The sequence below is a fragment of the Dipteris shenzhenensis genome, chromosome 32 (genome assembly GCF_047967505.1).
Source record: "Dipteris shenzhenensis isolate YYH24624 ecotype China chromosome 32, Dip_SZ_1.0, whole genome shotgun sequence".
Lineage (NCBI taxonomy): Eukaryota > Viridiplantae > Streptophyta > Polypodiopsida > Gleicheniales > Dipteridaceae > Dipteris > Dipteris shenzhenensis.
This window is the reverse complement of record NC_141627.1, coordinates 12,437,927-12,456,030: the sequence shown is the minus strand read 5'-3', so window position 1 is coordinate 12,456,030 and position 18,104 is coordinate 12,437,927. Positions and strand designations below refer to the sequence as shown.

The window sequence follows — 18,104 nt, the reverse complement described above, 5'->3', positions numbered from 1 at the left end:
AAATTCAATTGATTCTTAGGTGAAAAGGTGAAGTATCCAATTGACCCGAGGTCAGAGGAATAGCTTTAAATTTTCTTGCAAAGGGGGCACTTGAACATGCACTGCCACTCATGAGGTATTACCACTAGGCTACAAAAGATGTTGTGAAAAATGACCAAGTAATACATTATTGAATTCTTTTCAATTGGGGGACCTATTTTAGAGGGATTAAGTTTTCAAGTGTTTTTAACCATGTTGTTTAGAGGTATAACATTAATTTGCTTCAATCATGTACACTTATCTTTAAAATCTTTAATGATCTATCTTAATTGGAAGTGGGAATGAACTTGTGGTATGGGCCTCAATGATTAGCTTAAGTAAATAAATCACAGTACAAGAAGCAGGTGGGCATCCTTAGCATGCAATCCTTTGCTTTCCTCCTCTTTTGCGTGATCAAGATGATGATGAGCAACAATGAAGAAAGATTGTAAATCGACCTTGGATCAATTTTAAAAACTCACAAGATGCACATCACCGATGCATCTAATAATCAAGGATGTCATCCTGATATCACACACACTCTTATCTAGTAATGTATCCCGTATGTGTCTAAAAGAGGTGGACTAAACCCATACGCCAAACCCCTTAGGGCAGTCCTACACAAGTACCCACAGCATTTTGTGAAAGAAGAAAATGCAAGCTACTGCCATTTGCAGCTATACAGAGAAGAAATCCAATGAACTCCCACTGGCAAGGCCTTTTGTCATATGAACCAAATTCTGGAGAGCTTTAGTATATAAGAACATTGAATCTAATCGAACCCATCACTGAATCGAGCTCTTCTCAGAATCCCAACCCATGGATCCCAATTCACTTCTCCCCCGCGAGGAGATTGAGCGCCTTTTTTTCTTCGAGAATGCCCGCGATAAAGCTGCTGCCGAGTATGCCCGGTCTCCTCTCGATGCAGAGGTCTTCAAATATCTCTCTCTTTCCCTCTCTATCAATCGCAGTTCTTGTCACCTCTAAAGGTTCACCGCCTTCCCTCCCTGAAACTGTTGGGATTTGCTAGCTCGAAAAAGTAGCTGAGGCGTGGGTATATTATGGTGTTTCTCCTCTGGGCTTAACGGATGTCGGTTCTGCCTTTGTGTACATTATGAACGAGGGGTTCATTTGCCTTGTCTTTGGTTGATATGGGCATCGTTTTCTTCAAAGACTTGACCTGCTTAGACTTTTCAATCTGATGCAGAACCTAACAAAGTGGGGTGGAGTGCTGCTGGAACTGGCCCAATTCAGACAAGGACAAGCAGCTATAGATATGATCGAAGGTAAGTTATCTGTCCTGACTCCTCATACCTTGTTCTTCCCAATGTGTTTATTGGCCACGTTTTAACTCTTTGCTGAGCTTTTTAAGAAGTATACTTGGATCTCTTGCAATGAGCATTGTCCAACATCACGCAGACCTATTGATTGAGAGTGCTACTGAATAGGAAAGTGGCATGTCGATTCTACAGAAGCTGTGCGTAGCTTTAGAGCCCATCTTTTATGAGAGAGTACATAATAATTGCAATATTATTTCCTTCAATGTATGTCTGGAGGTATGGTTGAGTAGGATTGTAAACTCTTGGGTGACGTTTTCCTCTCATAACAGAGTTTAGAATGGTTTGTACGGTGTCAGGCTCCTTACTTTATTTGCATGTTCTGTTATTCATTCTGCTTAAATGCATACTGTGCTGTTGTGGGATGTGTAACAATAACATCTCAGTATTCCTGTCACCTTCTTCAGATTGGATTGGCTAGATGCCACCCTATTCTCATATGTTGCAGAGTTTGTAATTCATGCCTTGGGATTGTTCCTGGCCTTCTTGTGGATTAGACTCTCTTTGGGAAATGCTTACTCGTTGTATAACGATCGAAACTTTCTCGTCCTCACTTGCAAATACTCATAATTTCCATTTCTTGTTGTAAAAGGGAGCTGTCCCAAAGGTTTGCTTGTGTTTCTAGTTTTCAATTATAGCCAACAGGTTTTTGAACAATAGCATCATTTGAGAGTCTCTCAAATTTGTAATGTGCCTTCTGCATTGGATGTGATTGATTGATCCCCGAATTTGTCACCCTTGCAGTCTTCTTTAGCCTTCCCTTTGCCGGGATTGACGCGCTTGGAGTCTTCTTGGAGTCTTCTTTAGCGTTCCCTTTGATGGGATTGACTTTGTCCTTTGCCAAAATGCCTTGTAATTTAAAGCTGCTATCTAGCCTCCTCCCTCAACAACAAGGGGCCTAACTCCTTGAATGTGATCGAAACTTTCTCGTCCTCAGTTGCAAATACTCATAATTTCCATTTCTTGTTGTAAAAGGGAGCTGTCCCAAAGGTTTGCTTGTGTTTCTAGTTTTCAATTATAGCCAACAGGTTTTTGAACAATAGCATCATTTGAGAATCTCTCAAATTTGTAATGTGCCTTCTGCATTGGATGTGATTGATTGATCCCTGAACTTGTCACCCTTGCAGTCTTCTTTAGCCTTCCCTTTGCCGGAATTGACGCGCTTGGAGTCTTCTTTAGCCTTCCCTTTGATGGGATTGACTTTGTCCTTTGCCAAAATGCCTTGTAATTTAAAGCTGCTATCTAGTCTCCTCTCTCAACAACAAGGGGCCTAACTCCTTGAATGTTAGAGGCTTTGTCGTCTCTCCTATTGTCATAGCTGCTACGAAGCTTTTGAAACTCGTTGGAAGCATCCCAAGTACCAGCAATGCTAATTGGCTTGAGTCCACGTGTGACCAACTGGAGCCAGCTGATCTCTCACCACCTCCACCTTCGTGAGATGGTCATGTACCTGATCCCCTTCCTCCATGTTCATGTTGAACAACTGGTGCTGGAGAGATAGGATCCTGGATGTGTTGTCCGTCTTGTACTAATCAGAGCTGTCCACGCCTCTCCTGACCGTATCAGCTGTCTGAGTATGTGGGATAATAGAGTCGGCCACACTGTCGTCCCTATGATCAGTGCAAGGGCTGGGCATCTTTGTCTTCCCGTGCTTCGAGCTTGTCTGGATCTATAGCCATGGTAATTTTTCCTGAAGCCTCCTTGATGTCTGTGGGCATCGTATCCGCCCCCATTGTGGTCTTCCAAAGCTTCCTACGCCTAGATGGCGACGGATCTTCACCTTCCAAATGGGATAGTTTGTCCCATCAAGCTTCCTTGCTTCTGGAATTGTTGTAGAAGGTGTGGTTGTGGAACAGTAATCGAAGGAACGGGGGCAGCACCACCACCGGAAGCCAAAGAACCACATCTGGAAGCCTTGGAATTTTTTGTTGTCATAGTTTCTGAAATCACAGACAAATGAGTGGGAAATTTGCTGTTGCAATGAAAGGGGGAAGGGCAGATTAGAGAAGGAGAGGAAGGGGGTAGAGGGAGAGGAAGAGTGAGGGTAAGAGAGAGAGAGAGAGAGAGATTGGGAAAAAGAGTAGGCAGCACATAGGAGGAAGGAGGAGGGAGTAGATAGGATTAGATGTGACATCCAAGGTTGTACAATGTGTGGTGGGTGGAGACTTATATAGTCCCTCCACATGTCCCACCTAAAATCCCTCTAAAGGGCCTCTAAATTAGCCCATTTCCCCCCTTCATTACAGTTATCCCTTCCCATAGAATTTTGCCCACAAAATTTTACATCCTGGCTGTCCAAACGGTGCAGCAAACAGCCACTACTGTAAGAAATCCTAGATTTACTATATTTAGAAATGTGCTAAGGAACAGAAAAGAGACTGAGATAGGAGAGAACAAGGAATAATTGTATTGCTTGAATATCTGTAGGGTAGATGTAGTTGTCATCCATACAATTGGGCCTCTCTTATATAGAGAGTGAAGAGTCACACATGAAAAGGTGTGTACTCCAAAGGGTATGTGCATGAAGAGGTGTGTACCCCTTGTGAAGGGTGTGACCCTTGATGAGAGGGTACATTACAATAGGAATGTCTCTTCATTAGAATGTCTCTTGTCAAGGGTTGTGCCTCATTAGGAAGTGTCCCGTCGAAAGGGCATACCCTTCCACAAGTGTCCATTCATCAAACCATCCATAAGTCTAGAAATAGAGAAAGGAATACGTCACAGATCATGACAACTACTAATCAGCCTGGAAGGAGATAGGGGTAGTCCTGGACAATGCTTTCTGGCTGCCATGAATTTTCATCCTCAGGGAGACCTTGCCATTTGATAAGATACTCTACGTAAATCTTGTTTCTGAGCACGTGGTCTCTGAAACCCACGATTCGCTCCGGGGCATAGAGGATGTGACCCTCCTCATCCACAGGTGGTAGCTCAGGAAGAACTTGGACATGCTGTCCTACATGGGGCTTCAGCAAGGACACATGGAAAACATTGTGAATCTTGGAGGTACTGGGTAGCTCCATTTCATATGCCATCATTACAGCTGTACGAGGAAACAGGCTCAGCACACACCTTCCGTTTGAATCGGGGTCGCCTTTTAACGTGGAGGGACTACTTCCTTCAGAGTGATAACAAGATCTGATGACAAGAGATAGAGCAGATAGGAGAGAAGAAGAGACACAACTCAGACTTGATTCATCCACAAAAGTGGGAACAACAGCTCTCAACAGAGCACAAAACTTCCAGCCAAGGTGCTGGGTACAAGACAGTAATCCTAGATGATTACTATGCTGAGATCTTCTGTTGAACAGTCCATGCCTCTCTTGTACTCCACGCTGTCTTGCTGAAGGGCTTCAGTGAATGTGATGAATGTGGAGAGAGAGAGAGAGAGAGATGTTGGCATTTTTGGCTGGGTAAACTTCGCAGGGTGTGCAGCTCACTACGTGGTTTTCTAGCACTAGCTCTTCATGACAAGCAGGGTTCTTTCCTTCCTGGTGGTTTGTATCATTCAACTCTTCCATGAGAGTCTCGTGGAGATGTGTCCCGAGTTTGTGCAGAGCTACTTGACCTTTGGAGGTCACCTGGTTATATGGGGCTAATCACCAACTTCTATAATGCTCTGGGATAGGTCACCTGGTTATACGGGGCTAATCACCAACTTCTATAATACCATTCCGTGGCCAGCAAAACCTGGTTACCCTGAAAGCCAGGTCTAATTTGGGAAGATCATTTTGGAAGTCTTCGAGCTGCTGGCAGTTGCTTTGCCGTCAACTCATGAGGCGGTATCACTCTATAAAGGTTGCTATTGCTGCTGTGAGTGTGAGGCATGTGTCACCCTCCCTCTCTAGCCTATGTGGTGGACTTACCTTGAGACGTTTTGATCCTGTGTGGAGCAGATCGTTCAGGTCATGCTGCTTGTTGCAAGGGAGTCATCAGTTTTTGGAGCGCTTGTGTGGCAAACTCTATGTGACGCCCCTATGTGTTGCTTTTCTACGTGAGTGTGTGTGGTGTAGAGGAAATATATATTTTCTTGTGTGGTGAACCCTTCCACTTGATCTTGTATTCCGTGATAGTTCTATTACGAATCTGCCTTTCATGAAATTCAAGAATACTCTCAGGCTCGTGTGGAATAAAAGTCAAATCTGTAACTTCTATTATTTCTTGAGTAGAAACAAGTTGATCATCCGCACCCAGTAACTCTTTCAGTCGGCTGACATGAAACACTGGATGTACTTTAACACTGGAGGCAATTCTAGTTTATATGCAACTGGTCCAATTCTTTTAATAATCTTGAAAGGACCACAGTATCTAGGGGATAACTTCGGAACCAAACCAGTACTTAGGCTCTTGGATTCCTTGGGAATATGCAAATATACCATTGTTCCTTCAGAGAACTCTCTAGGTGAACGATGTCTATTAGCATAAAATCTGTCCCGATCTTGGGCACTTCTAGTAGACTCCTTGGCAAACTGCAACATTTCTTGCATGTCTTGCAAGAATGTCTTTGCAGCATCATTTTGGATTCCCTTTAACCCAACCATAACTGGTGACTTAGGTTGAAAACCGTACATAAGCATAAAAGGACTGTAACCAGTACTTGAATGCTTTGCATTGTTATAAGCAAATTCTACATAGGTAGATAATCTTCCCATGAAGACTGTGTCTTAGAAACATATGCCTGAAGCATATGCTGCCCATGTGGCAGCCCCAATATCCCCTGGTCTACCTCCCCCATGCTCTCCTCATATGGGGGCTTACAGATGGGGAGGTGACCTTTCCAACACCATCAAGAGGCAATGTATTAGGCCAAACCTGGTTTGCTACTAAGGCACAGCCCGCTAGGGAGAGTTTGGTTGAGCTCCAGTAGAAAGGACTCTCAAGAACCGGATCGATCTGTTGCTCTGCTGTAATATCAATACCCACCTGGCACCCAAGGCATCTCGTTGTCTAGCCCTGTGGTATCCAATGAAACCCAAAGGCACGCCCCCACCCTCGAATCTTGTGTCTGGGTTGAGGCTCCCAATCAAACAGAAGGAGGAGCTTTTAGATTTCGAGTTTGCAGATGACACATCCCTGTATGTAGAGGGCACCATAGTGAGCTTGGAGAGAGTCCGGGGAGCCTTGGCTATTTATTGCAAGGCCTCGGGAGCATGGATCAATTGGACAAAATCCATCATTTTCTTCACAGGCTCTAAGGCGTGAGGCCCGCCACTTGCGATCTCAAGAAGTAGCCCAATGCCTCACCACAAAAAGAAAAAGAAAGGGAGCTAGGGGGCAGCCCTAGCGGACCGAGCGAGAGAGAGTCCACCAATAATCATTTGACAAGAACTCCAATTGGTTGACCTTCTCCGTATTGCCATCAGATTGTGCATGATCTAAGGAACTCATACTTAGAGTAGTTTCCAACTTCTCAAAAACAAGTGTCCAGAAGTTACTTGTAAACTTTGAGTCCCTGTCGCTTACTATGTCAGACGGCAAACCACACAGCTTAAACAAGTGGTTCACAAACTCGTGAGCCAGCTGAACAGCTGAGATGGTTGTTCTAGTAGGTAAGAATCTAGCCATTTTTGTCAGTTGGTCCACTATGACTCAAATGGAGTCATGACCCTTGCGCATACTAGGCAAACCGGTAATAAAATCCATGGAAATACTTTTCCATTTATTACTCGAGATTTGCAATTGATGTAATAAACCCGCGCTCCTAAGGCTTTTTGCCTTAGTAACCTGACAAACCCAGCAACCTACTACATAGTTTTCAATAACTGCACGCATCTTAGGCCAATAGAAGGTATGTTTCACAAGAGACAGAGTCCGATGTATACCTGGATGTCTAGCATCATGACACTCCCAGAGAATCTTGGATCGAAGATCCGAAACATCTAGCACACATATTTTCACATTCCAGAACAACAAGCCGTTCCTAATCATCCACTGACCTCCCGCCGCCTGTACCGTAGGTGGCACAATCCCCGAGTCCTGGTCAACCATGGAGCTCCCATCTTGGACTTTCTGCCAATAAGAACTGAAATGACTATCAGTTGCGCAAAGTCCTCTCACGGATTGAAATAGGTTTGAGGATATTTTCGTAAATGACATAGCATTTACAAACTTGACTCGACTTAAGGCATCCGCCATACTATTCAACGAACCCTTTCGATAACGTATTTCAAAATTAAAATCTTGCATTAACTTTGCCCATCTAGCCTTTCTTCCTCTCAATTCAGACCCGTCACACACATACTTGATTGACTGGTGATCGATCAATACAAGAAACTTCGAACCATACAAGTAGTGTCTCCAAACCTTCAGAGCATACACAACTGCATAGAGTTCTTTTTCTAGTGTGGGCCAATGATATTGGGTGTCGTCTAGCTTCTTACTCTCAAAAGCTACAGGTCTGCCCTCTTGGAATAAAGCTGCCCCAATGGCAAAATCATTCGCATCGGCCTCTAAAACATAAGGTCGGGTAGGATCGGGTAATGCAAGAACGGGTGCTTCCTTGATAGTTAACTTCAAGGTTTCAAAAGCCTTGTTCAATGCATCATTCCAAGAGATCGGCTATGTAGACCTGCATCCACGACCTTTCAATATGTTGGTCAGGGGTGCCGTGATGTGTGAATAATCACGCACAAACTTCCGTAGAAAAACTGTGAATCCTAGGAAAGAACGAAGTTGTTTCACAGTCTGAGGGATAGGCCATTCCAAGACCTTTTGGATACGATCCGGGTCAATGCTAATACCTTCAGAAGAAATGTTGTGTCCTAAGTAAATGATCTTCTTCATAAGGAAGTCACATTTTTCATCTTGGCATAGTGTTAGAAATTACCCAACAGAGGGTACACACAACGGAAGACTTATAGTAATGTCCATGAGCTCACACAGTGTGGTGTGGGTGTGTGGAATCACAAACTTCTTTACTTATGTGCATAAAATAGGTGTGCAGACTCATCAATAGACAATGAACCAGCCAGATAGAGAAACCACCAAAATATATATTTCCGTCCAACACTACAAAAAAGATAGATCCAGAGTCCCACCAATGGTGTAGTCCTCTGATCTAACCACAAGGTCCTCCTCCAATCTGCTGGCTATCTCTAGACTCGAGTCCGCGTGCTCCACCTCGAGCGTCTGTAGACTTTCCGTCCAATGTGTTCTTCTCCACCTTACTGCCTGTGAATCAGCCTAGGTGGGCAGCCCCTGCCAAGCTTTGTCTGCAGCACACAGATCCCTGTTCCGCTGCTCCAACCTGCTTGTGAATGGCTGCTCCAGAAGGTATGATGATCTCAGCACCTTGCTGCCCTAGAAGACAGCCAAGGTCCAGCCTCTCCCTAGAGCTAAGTCTGCAGCACCTGTTGCACTCTCTCACCTCCTGTAGATAGGCCCAGAGAGTAGGCTTCCTGCTGCTCCTTTCTGCCCTGGAACTGCTGGTTGCTGGATGAGAAATGAGGCCACAAGCCTCTCCTTTTATAGGCACCGACCAGCCAGCCCTAAATGGGCCGACTGGCTGGTCTGTTTGGGCCGACCAGTCTGCCCCAAAACAGCCCTTTAAGGGCTCACAAAACTAGGGCCCTTTGGCCCACACTTCTAGGGCTTTTGGCCCTCCAATCTAGGCAGGAGCCCAGCCTATATAAGGCATGCCACTGCCCACTGGCAGCCCCATTTGCTGCTCCACCAGGCCCCATACAGCCCCGTATACCTGCGCTCCTGACCTGCCATGTCAGCGCCTTTCTGTCCTGCTGGTTCTGCCCTCTGCCAGGCTCTTCTCCAGCGCCGTACAATTCCGTACACTGCTGATGTCAGCGCCATGTAGATCCATCCTAGCTCCGGGTACCTTCCATGTTCTTTGATGTGAGGTGCTGCCCATGTGGCAGCCCCCTCTCTTCTTTTCCTCTTGGGCACATCCTGCCCTAGGTCTCCCTCCCCAATGCTCTCCTCATTTGGGGGCTTACAGATGGGGAGGTGACCATTCCGACACCCCCTCTCACCGACACATCTCGGCCCAATGCCAACACATCGATGAAGATGCTCCAGTAACTCACTGGTCGTAGTCCTCTGGAACTCTTCGATGTCGAAATCTTTTCCTGGCTTTTCATCCAATGGCTCCTGCTCCACCAGGTCTGGTTCCGCTTCCGCACACCATCCTGATACACAGGTCGATCTCTAGTAGCAGCACTTGGCACCACCTCCTTCAGTCACGTTCCCGCCTCTGAACTCGAGCAATCCAGCCGTCACGATCTTCCAGTTGTCCCCCTCATAATGAGTGAACAACTTGGAGTCTTCCAGGCACCATGCTTTGAGGGTCAACCCGTCCTTCCTTTGGCAAGGTCTGCGTACGTCTCCAGATCACTTGGACTGCGAACTTTAAATGCACCTGACTGAACCTGAGTCACCCTCCTTCTCGCAAGGGCACAATCCTCTAGTCGTGGAAGTCGATTCCCTAGAGCTTCTGAATCATGGTCGTCCTTCAGCAAGGTCCCTGCCTTCAGGATCCCACACCTGTGAGCCTCCTACTTGGGCTCTGATACCATGTTAGAAATGACCCAACAGAGGGTACACGCATAGCGGAAGACTTATAGTAATGCCCATGAGCTCACACAATGTGGTGTGGGTGTGTGGAATCACAAACTTCTTTACTTATGTGCATAAAATAGGTGTGCAGACTCATCAATAGACAATGAACCAGCCAGATAGAGAAACCACCAAAATATATATTTCCGTCCAACACTATGGACACAATACAAAAGAGATAGATCCAGAGTCCCACCAATGGTGTGGTCCTCTGATCTAACCACAAGGTCCTCCTCCAATCTGCCGGCTATCTCTAGACTCGAGTCCGCGTGCTCCACCTCGAGCGTCTGTAGACTTTCCGTCCAATGTGTTCTTCACCTTACTGCCTGTGAATCAGCCTAGGTAGGCAGCCCCTGCCAAGCTTTGTCTGCAGCACATAGATCCCTGTTCCACTGCTCCAACCTGCTTGTGAATGGCTGCTCCAGAAGGTATGATGATCTCAGCACCTTGCTGCCCTAGAAGACAGCCAAGGTCCAGCCTCTCCCTAGAGCTAAGTCTGCAGCACCTGTTGCACTCTCTCACCTCCTGTAGATAGGCCCAGAGAGTAGGCTTCCTGCTGCTCCTTTCTGCCCTGGAACTGCTGGTTGCTGGATGAGAAATGAGGCCACAAGCCTCTCCTTTTATAGGCCCCAAGGGCCCCTTGAACTAACCGACCAGCCAGCCCTAAATGGGCCGACTGGCTGGTCTGTTTGGGCCGACCAGTCTGCCCCAAAACAGCCCTTTAAGGGCTCACAAAACGAGGGCCCTTTGGCCCACACTTCTAGGGCTTTTGGCCCTCCAATCTAGGCAGGAGCCCAGCCTATATAAGGCATGCCACTGCCCACTGGCAGCCCCATTTGCTGCTCCACCAGGCCCCATACAGCCCCGTATACCTGTGCTCCTGACCTGCCATGTCAGCGCCTTTCTGTCCTGCTGGTTCTGCCCTCTGCCAAGCTCTTCTCTAGCGCCGTACAATTCCGTACACTGCTGATGTTAGCGCCATGCAGATCCATCCTAGCTCTGGGTACCTTCCATGTTCTTTGATGTGAGGTGCTGCCCATGTGGCAGCCCCCTCTCTTCTTTTCCTCTTGGGCACATTCTGCCCTAGGTCTCCCTCCCCAACGCTCTCCTCATTTGGGGGCTTACAGATGGGGAGGTGACCATTCCAACACATAGAGCTTATGCTGTCTAAGAATAATGAAGATGTCATCTAAGAACACAACAACGAATTTGCCCAGAAAATCTCGGAACAAATCGTTCATCATTTGCTGGAAGGTAGCGCAATGGTCAAACCAAAAGGTAATACAAGAAACTCGGAGTGGCCATACCTAGTTCGGAATGCAGTTCTATTTATGTGTTTAGCATAGATACGGATTTGGTGATAACCCGCACGTAAATCAATCTTAGTGAAATACTTCGCTCTGGCCAAACGGTCTATCAAATCATCGGAACGAGGAAGAGGGTATCGATTCTTAATTGTCACTTTATTCAATCGTTTATAATCTATACACATTCTCCGCGAACTATCTTTCTTCTTTCTTAAGAGGACAGGTGCTCCCCAAGGTGATTTACTTGGGCGAATATAGCCCATATTCAGATAATCTTGTAGCTGCGAAGCGAACTCATCCTCCTCAAGCGGGCTCATCCTAAAAGGTGGAACACTAATAGGTTGATCCCCAGGTACTAAATTTATGCGATGGTCTATTGCCTGTTTTGGAGGTAAACCTTCCGACAGTTGAGCAGGGAATACATCCATGAAATCATCCAACAACGTCCTCAATTCACGGTGTTCAAACACGCTTAAATCATTTTTGTTATTAACAGAGACAACGAATGAAGAAAACGGAATCAAAACACACTGATATACATCATAATGAGAAGTGTTTATTATATTCTGAAGCTGCATCGCAGATACAATAGGCCCCTGAGAAGAGGGAATATTATCACATTGAATACAAAATTGGGTGTCTTTATCCAAAAAAGAAAGGGTATGCTCTTTCCATCCAATCCGAATATCGTGGGTTTTAAACCACTCTATTGCGATTAACAAGTCCACATGTTCCAAGTGCATGACATAACACGTAAGAGCAACCGTGTAGTCTTGAATCTGGATAGAAAGTGCTTCAATCTTGTGATCCCAAAATTGCTTCCTAGCTGGAAGCTACACCTCGTAGGTGTGATCGCTAGGTATCGTGGACAGCCCCATTCTCTGCACAAGTTTGTAATTAACAAAATTGTGAGAGCTGCCCGGGTTAAAGAGAATGTGAACTCTTTGGTCCCTTACTTCTCCATAAACTCGGAAAAGATCATGGAAACCAAATAATGATTTAATAAAAGTGCAATTACAAGAAAGTGGGCAGGTAATGACATTTACAGAAATACTTGTCATCGAAACTTGATTAGCTCCCTTAGCTTTGATACCTGGACCTGCATGGAGCTTCGGTCCCGGCGCTTGCATCTAGTTCTTGCACTTAGGACAATCATTCCGAGTGTGGCCCTCCTCAACGCAGATGAAGCAACATCCTTCTTTCTTTAACTTCAATGTACGGAGGAAACGGGCACGACCATTCTTCGTCTGAGTCGAGTTCTTCTTGGAGACGTTGTCTATAGACTTCAACTCCCCGATATCAGTGGTGGAAGAACTTCCTCTTGTTCTTCCCACTCGTGTCGGCAATGGTGGTTCCCCTTGCGCTGGCCATGGTATCATCATAGATGCGCGCATAATTCATGGCCTCTTGCAAAGTGGTACACTTGTTGTTCTTGATCTGTAGCTTGTACGAGTTAGGAAAACCATCCACAAAGAAATCTAACAAGGTCACTGGATCCATCTTTGTAGCTGTGGTCTGCAAATCCCGAAACATTTGAAGATAAACCTCAAAAGTCAGATTCAGCTTGGACATATCGAGGGCTTTGAGCTTGCCTACGATATTGTAATCTTCCTCCTCCTTCAGAAACTCTCTCTTGAAGACCTCTTCGAATTCTATCCATGTTGCAGGCTGGGGTCGGAGTTCCTTCCACCACAATAAAGCCTTTCCTGACATATACCCTGTTGCAAGCTGCATTTTCTTGTCATCTGGGTAAGGGTGAAAGTGGAAGTGTACTTGCCACTTGTGCAACCAAGTGTCAACCACCTCCTTGGTACGAGACTTCTGATTTCTAGGAAAAGGATTTGGAGTGATATTCGGATCTAACACTGAAGCCAAGGCATCCACATGCGTGAGTGCCTGAATAGTGCTAGTCAAAAGTGAGAGTGAAGTCTGAATCCCTTGGATTATTTGTGTCAACCCCGTTTGATTCGTATTAACTTGCTCGAACTTTTCATCGAGAACAGTGGTGAATTCACTGAAGGATGTTTTTGTGATCAAATCATCGTAGAGGCCCTGGTCATCATTTGCATGGTAGTTCATATCTTGATCACCCATAGCGAGCCCGGGGTCTACGGAATCAGACATATCTAAAATTTGATCTGATGAAGGGAGTAAACTTAGAGAAGAGAAGTAATGGGTGGGATCGGAGCGAGGAGAGTGGAGCATAAGAAAGCTGTCCAGATAGGAGGTGACGAAAGAGAAGAGAGGCTGGCCGATGAAAGAGGTACGGAGCTGACGATCAGCTCGAGTTAGTAAACCCTGATACTCCGGCTATTGGCTGTGCCGTACAGATGTCTGCTGCAGGCCGTACCCAAGTGATGAAATCCGCAATAAGGATGTGGAGGGGTCTTCTTGTGCGCAAGCATGAGCTGGGGCAAAGCTGTGGTTTCGCTAGGCTATAATGTGGAAGGTAAAACTTTTAGAAAGCTAAGCTTTCTAAGAAAGCCCACCCTCCTAAACTTGGAGGGGTGGTGCTTTTTTTAGCATCTAGCCTCCCTGAAACAACAGCCTGGACGCGATCTTGGTCTAGCCTATGGCGCACCCCTCTACACTCTCCTGCAATGGCGTCACCTAACCCCTGCGCAGCCCGGACTGCACACGGGATCCCCTGGGGTTCCCCTTAGCCCATCGCTTGCCTAGCGGCTCCTCTCACGTCTCTCCTTCAATCCTCTCCACTCTCTCCAAGCTACACCTCGTACTCTCTCTCACCTAACACCTCTTATCAGCCTCGAGTTCACCCTCTCTCTCTTCCTCCTTCCTTCTTTCCCAATCCTAAACCACTACCCTTAATGATGAACCAATCAAGCACTTGCAGGGCAATGAACATGAATTTCGAAATTGAGGCATACCTGGAGAAAAATTCGTCCAGAATTCTCGTAACAGAAGTTTCTACCTCAGGAATTGGCTCTGATACCAACAATTGACACGACCCTAGTACTCTTGAAACCTCTGATGTGCAAGCAAACACAAGAACACACCAAACGTGAGGAAACTGAGCAGGCTGCTCACCACCCAACCACGACATCTATGGGATACGATCCCGAATCAGGAGATGTCCCCTCCGAGCCATGAGCTGAGCTACTAGCACGAACTCCCAACCAGATTCTAACCAACCTGGTGTCCCATACCACGAGGTGGCACTGTGAAGCTTGAGATCTGCTACTGGGCCTTGGGCTATGGTATGATGTAGGCGTGCGTCCGCAACTTAATCTAGGATCAAACCTAGTACTTGGGAACGAGACTTGCTCCCATCGGCTCTGTGAGAACTGAACCTGTGGGCCCCTTGTATAAACTTGGGCCCCAAGCGCCAAAAATAGCGAAGACCTCTGACTGGTTTGTACCCTTGCCACTCAACCCGAGAATCAAGCCTGCCTAGCCCTAAGCCTCCCCAGGCTACCTGAGCTAGTCTTGTGTACCTAGTACACGTCAGATACCAATCCGTGCACATGACATGAAGTCTATGTGACGCCCCTATCTGTTGCTGTCCTACGTGAGCGTGTGTGGCGTAGAGGAAAAGTCTCTTTGTTAGACAATGAGTGGGTGTAGAAAAGGGGGTAGGGGTAGATTAGAGGAAGGGGGATGGAAGAGTGGAAGGGTGAGAGAGGAAGGGGGAGGAGTGAGAAGGGGGATGGGGTGGGGGGGGGGAGAGAGAGAGAGAGAGAGAGAGAGAGAGAGAGTAGGCAGCAGGTAGAGGAAGCAAGAAGCAGAGTAGTAGGATTTTCAAAAGATACAAAATAAGGGGTGGATGGGGACTTATATAATTCCCACTTAAAGGACCACTAACTTACATGGCCCTTTTTGCCCCTTCATTACAGCTATCCCTTCCCAGAGAATTTTGCCTTCAAAATTACATGTGCTAGCCGCTACGCAAGGTTGCGGGGATATCCAAGTGATGCTGATCAGCCCGGTAAAAGAAATGGGTACTTCTGAACAATACTCTCTGGCTGCTATGACTGTTCATCCTCTAGGAGGCGTTTCCATCTTATGAGGTACTCAATGTATACTCTGTTTTGCGGAGTACTCGATCTCTGAAACCCACAATGCGCTCGGAAACATAGAGGATATGACCCTCCTCATCCATAGTAGGTGGCAACTCAGGTAGGACATGCACATTGTCCCACATGTGGTTTCAGCAAGGAGACATGGAAAACATCATGGATCTTGGACGGGTAGCTCCAATTGATACGCTACCTCTCCAACCTTGCGGATGATTTTGTAAGGATTGTAATACCTATGAGCAAGCTTTGTATTGGTATTTCCTTGTAGCGAGGCATAACGGTTCTTATGGTGACGCAAGTGCACATAATCCCCCTCTACGGAAATTATTTTGGTGGATTCTGTATCTGGCATGGTTCATTGTCTATTTGCTAGTCTGTGCAAGTCTGAGCATCCCAAGATGGAGGAGAGAGGCTAAGTAGTAGGGATCTCTTTACCACCAATGGATGCACCCATTGTGAAAGGCAATTACTCATGCTGAGCAGCCTTATCATTGTCATGAAGTGACTCACGAGGGGACACGCTTGGGTGCAATACTAACTGCAACTGTAAGATGATGCACTCAATACACAAAGTGAGCTGTGGATGTGAGTGAGAGAATCAGAGGGAGAGAATGTAGTGGACCTCCGAAGAGGAAATAGATACAACTGAATAATGAATGCCCAAAGGGCTGAATCCAATTGTATGGAGGGACCGAAACCCTCACTGCAAAACTAGAAGACTAGACTACCTAGAGGAGGTGAATCCTCACTAGATCCTTGAAGAGGCTGAGGCTACCTTGCTGGTCTGCTGCGGGGAGGCCTGACTCTTGCTGCTCTGAAGGCTTGAAGGCCTGAGGAGTGGATGAAGAATGGGGCCAAAGGCTGCCCTTTTATAGGCTGATAGGTTAGCCTGGCCGATTTGGTCAACGTCGACCGTTGACCTGGTCGGCTGGTCAACGCCAACTGTTGACCAGGTCGGTCACAAAAAGGCAACGCGTTGACTTTTGACAAAAAAGTCAACTATGCACTTTTGACCTGCGATGGCGCTGACTGCCTGTTGACTGTGTGCTGATTGCTGATTGCGCAGGGCTTCCGGAATGGTTGTACGGACGTCGTGGCCGTTGACTTGGCTGCCTGCGCTGGCACTAGCTAGCATGGCCACGGGTGTGTGGATGCTCGTGACAGAGAGGAAGGGGGAGGATGAGTGAGAAGGGCTAGGAGAGAAAGAGGATGGGGGGAGAGAGAGAGAGAGAGAGGGGGGGGGGGAATAGGCAGCAAGAAGGAGAGTAGTAGGATTAGATGCCACATCAAAAGGTACAAAATGAGGGGTGGATGGGGACTTAGATAGTCCCTCCCCAATTCCCACCTATAGGACCACTAACATAGCCCTTTTTCCCCCTTCATTACATTGGGAATCTACATCTGTCATTTTATGTAGTAACATCTTAGTTGCTTTGTGTCAATCTTCGAGTCGTTGTAAACCACCACAACAAGCCCTGTAGGGATGAATGGTGTTCTCTATGTTCTTTAATGGGCGTCAAGTCATCTACAAAGTCTTGTAAGCTATAGAAAGCCGGGTAGCAATCCCTGAGTCCTTGAGTTGTGATAGTAAGTTTCAGGTTTGTGTGAGTTACAATGTCGCCAACGCTCAGGTCTTATCAATTTATGTGATATTTGATGTGCAAAATATATACTCAGGCTGTAGTGATTTCTAACGCGAGAGAGAGAGAGAGAGAGAGAGAGAGAGAGAGAGAGAGAGAGTTACAAGGATATCAACATGTATTGTGTCAGCCTGAGTGGCTCTACTAGTGGTAGGTGCGGTGCCATGGGATCAAGAAGCTGTTTGGAGCTCCCATGATATAGTGTTTGTTTTGTTTTTTTGTTTTTTACTGAACTGTCATGTTACCCATTTAGAACTCTTCTTTTTACTTTTGTTTGGGTCGAATGCTTTGTGCTGGTCCTTTTCGTAATCCTCTAGATAGTAAAATCCTTGTGTTAGACCATTTCTGTTTGTGTGGATCTATTCTTGTTGTCCATTGCACTCAACCTTGGAAATTAGTTTGCTTGCAATGTTCTGACGTTTTTCATTGAACAAGGGGACATACTGACATTTTTGCTGTTGTGGAATGTAGAGGCAATAACAAAGTTTGAGGAGGCATTAAAGAATGATCCAAAAAAACATGATACTATGTGGTGCTTGGGCAATGCTTATACTTCTGAAGGATTTCTATTGTCTGATAGTGCTAAAGCTTATGCCTTTTTTAGAAAGGCGACCCAGTGCTTTCAGAATGCGTTGGATGAGGTAATTTACCAGGAAAGGTGTTCCCTATAAGTGTTGGAAAATCGGACTTAAACTGTCATTAATGGATGCCCTGTACAAGGGTATGTGAAAAATAAGGTAGTTTTTTAAAAGATCGGGATTATGTTGTTGGAGATCTGTATGGTTAGATTTAAAGTAGCACAACATACACAGAATTTGTGGATGCTGTCGTGGTTTAAAGGTGCTACTTTTTGATTCAAAAATTTGATGAAGGTAATGGAACCTGTCCATTTAATTGAGGAGAATATTATTTTTGGTGTTTTGTGTATAGCCTTGGAAACTAGTAAGTTTGTATCTTTGAAATGATGATAAATGTAATTAGGAAAATGCGTAATTGTGATTTATCTCCATGTGTGTTATAGTCTTTTAGTAAAGATGTACGATTGTTTTAAGTTTTGTAAGTTTTGGAAAGGTGGCTGTTGCTCCTTTTTTGTTTGGAAAACAGATTTTTCAGCTTGTAGTGCAAGCATATTTTGATCCGATGGAGATTGTGGTGCTGATTCCCTGTCGTCTTCATTTGTGGTTCTCTTTCTGTGCC

General features: G+C 45.9%; 1 protein-coding gene across 2 annotated transcripts in view; it reads left to right on the top strand.

Moving 5' to 3' along the window:
• Positions 1 to 610: 610 nt before the first annotated feature.
• Positions 611 to 18,104, top strand: part of LOC147880313 (mitochondrial import receptor subunit TOM20-like) — a 39,802-nt gene continuing 22,308 nt past the window's right edge. For both annotated transcript variants that reach the window (XM_087371176.1, XM_087371175.1), the window contains exons 1-3: positions 611 to 948; positions 1,226 to 1,304; positions 17,379 to 17,548. In XM_087371176.1, the coding sequence (XP_087227302.1) occupies positions 838 to 948; positions 1,226 to 1,304; positions 17,379 to 17,548 (360 nt within the window). In that variant the 5' untranslated portion in view covers positions 611 to 837. The remainder of the gene's footprint in view (positions 949 to 1,225; positions 1,305 to 17,378; positions 17,549 to 18,104) is intronic.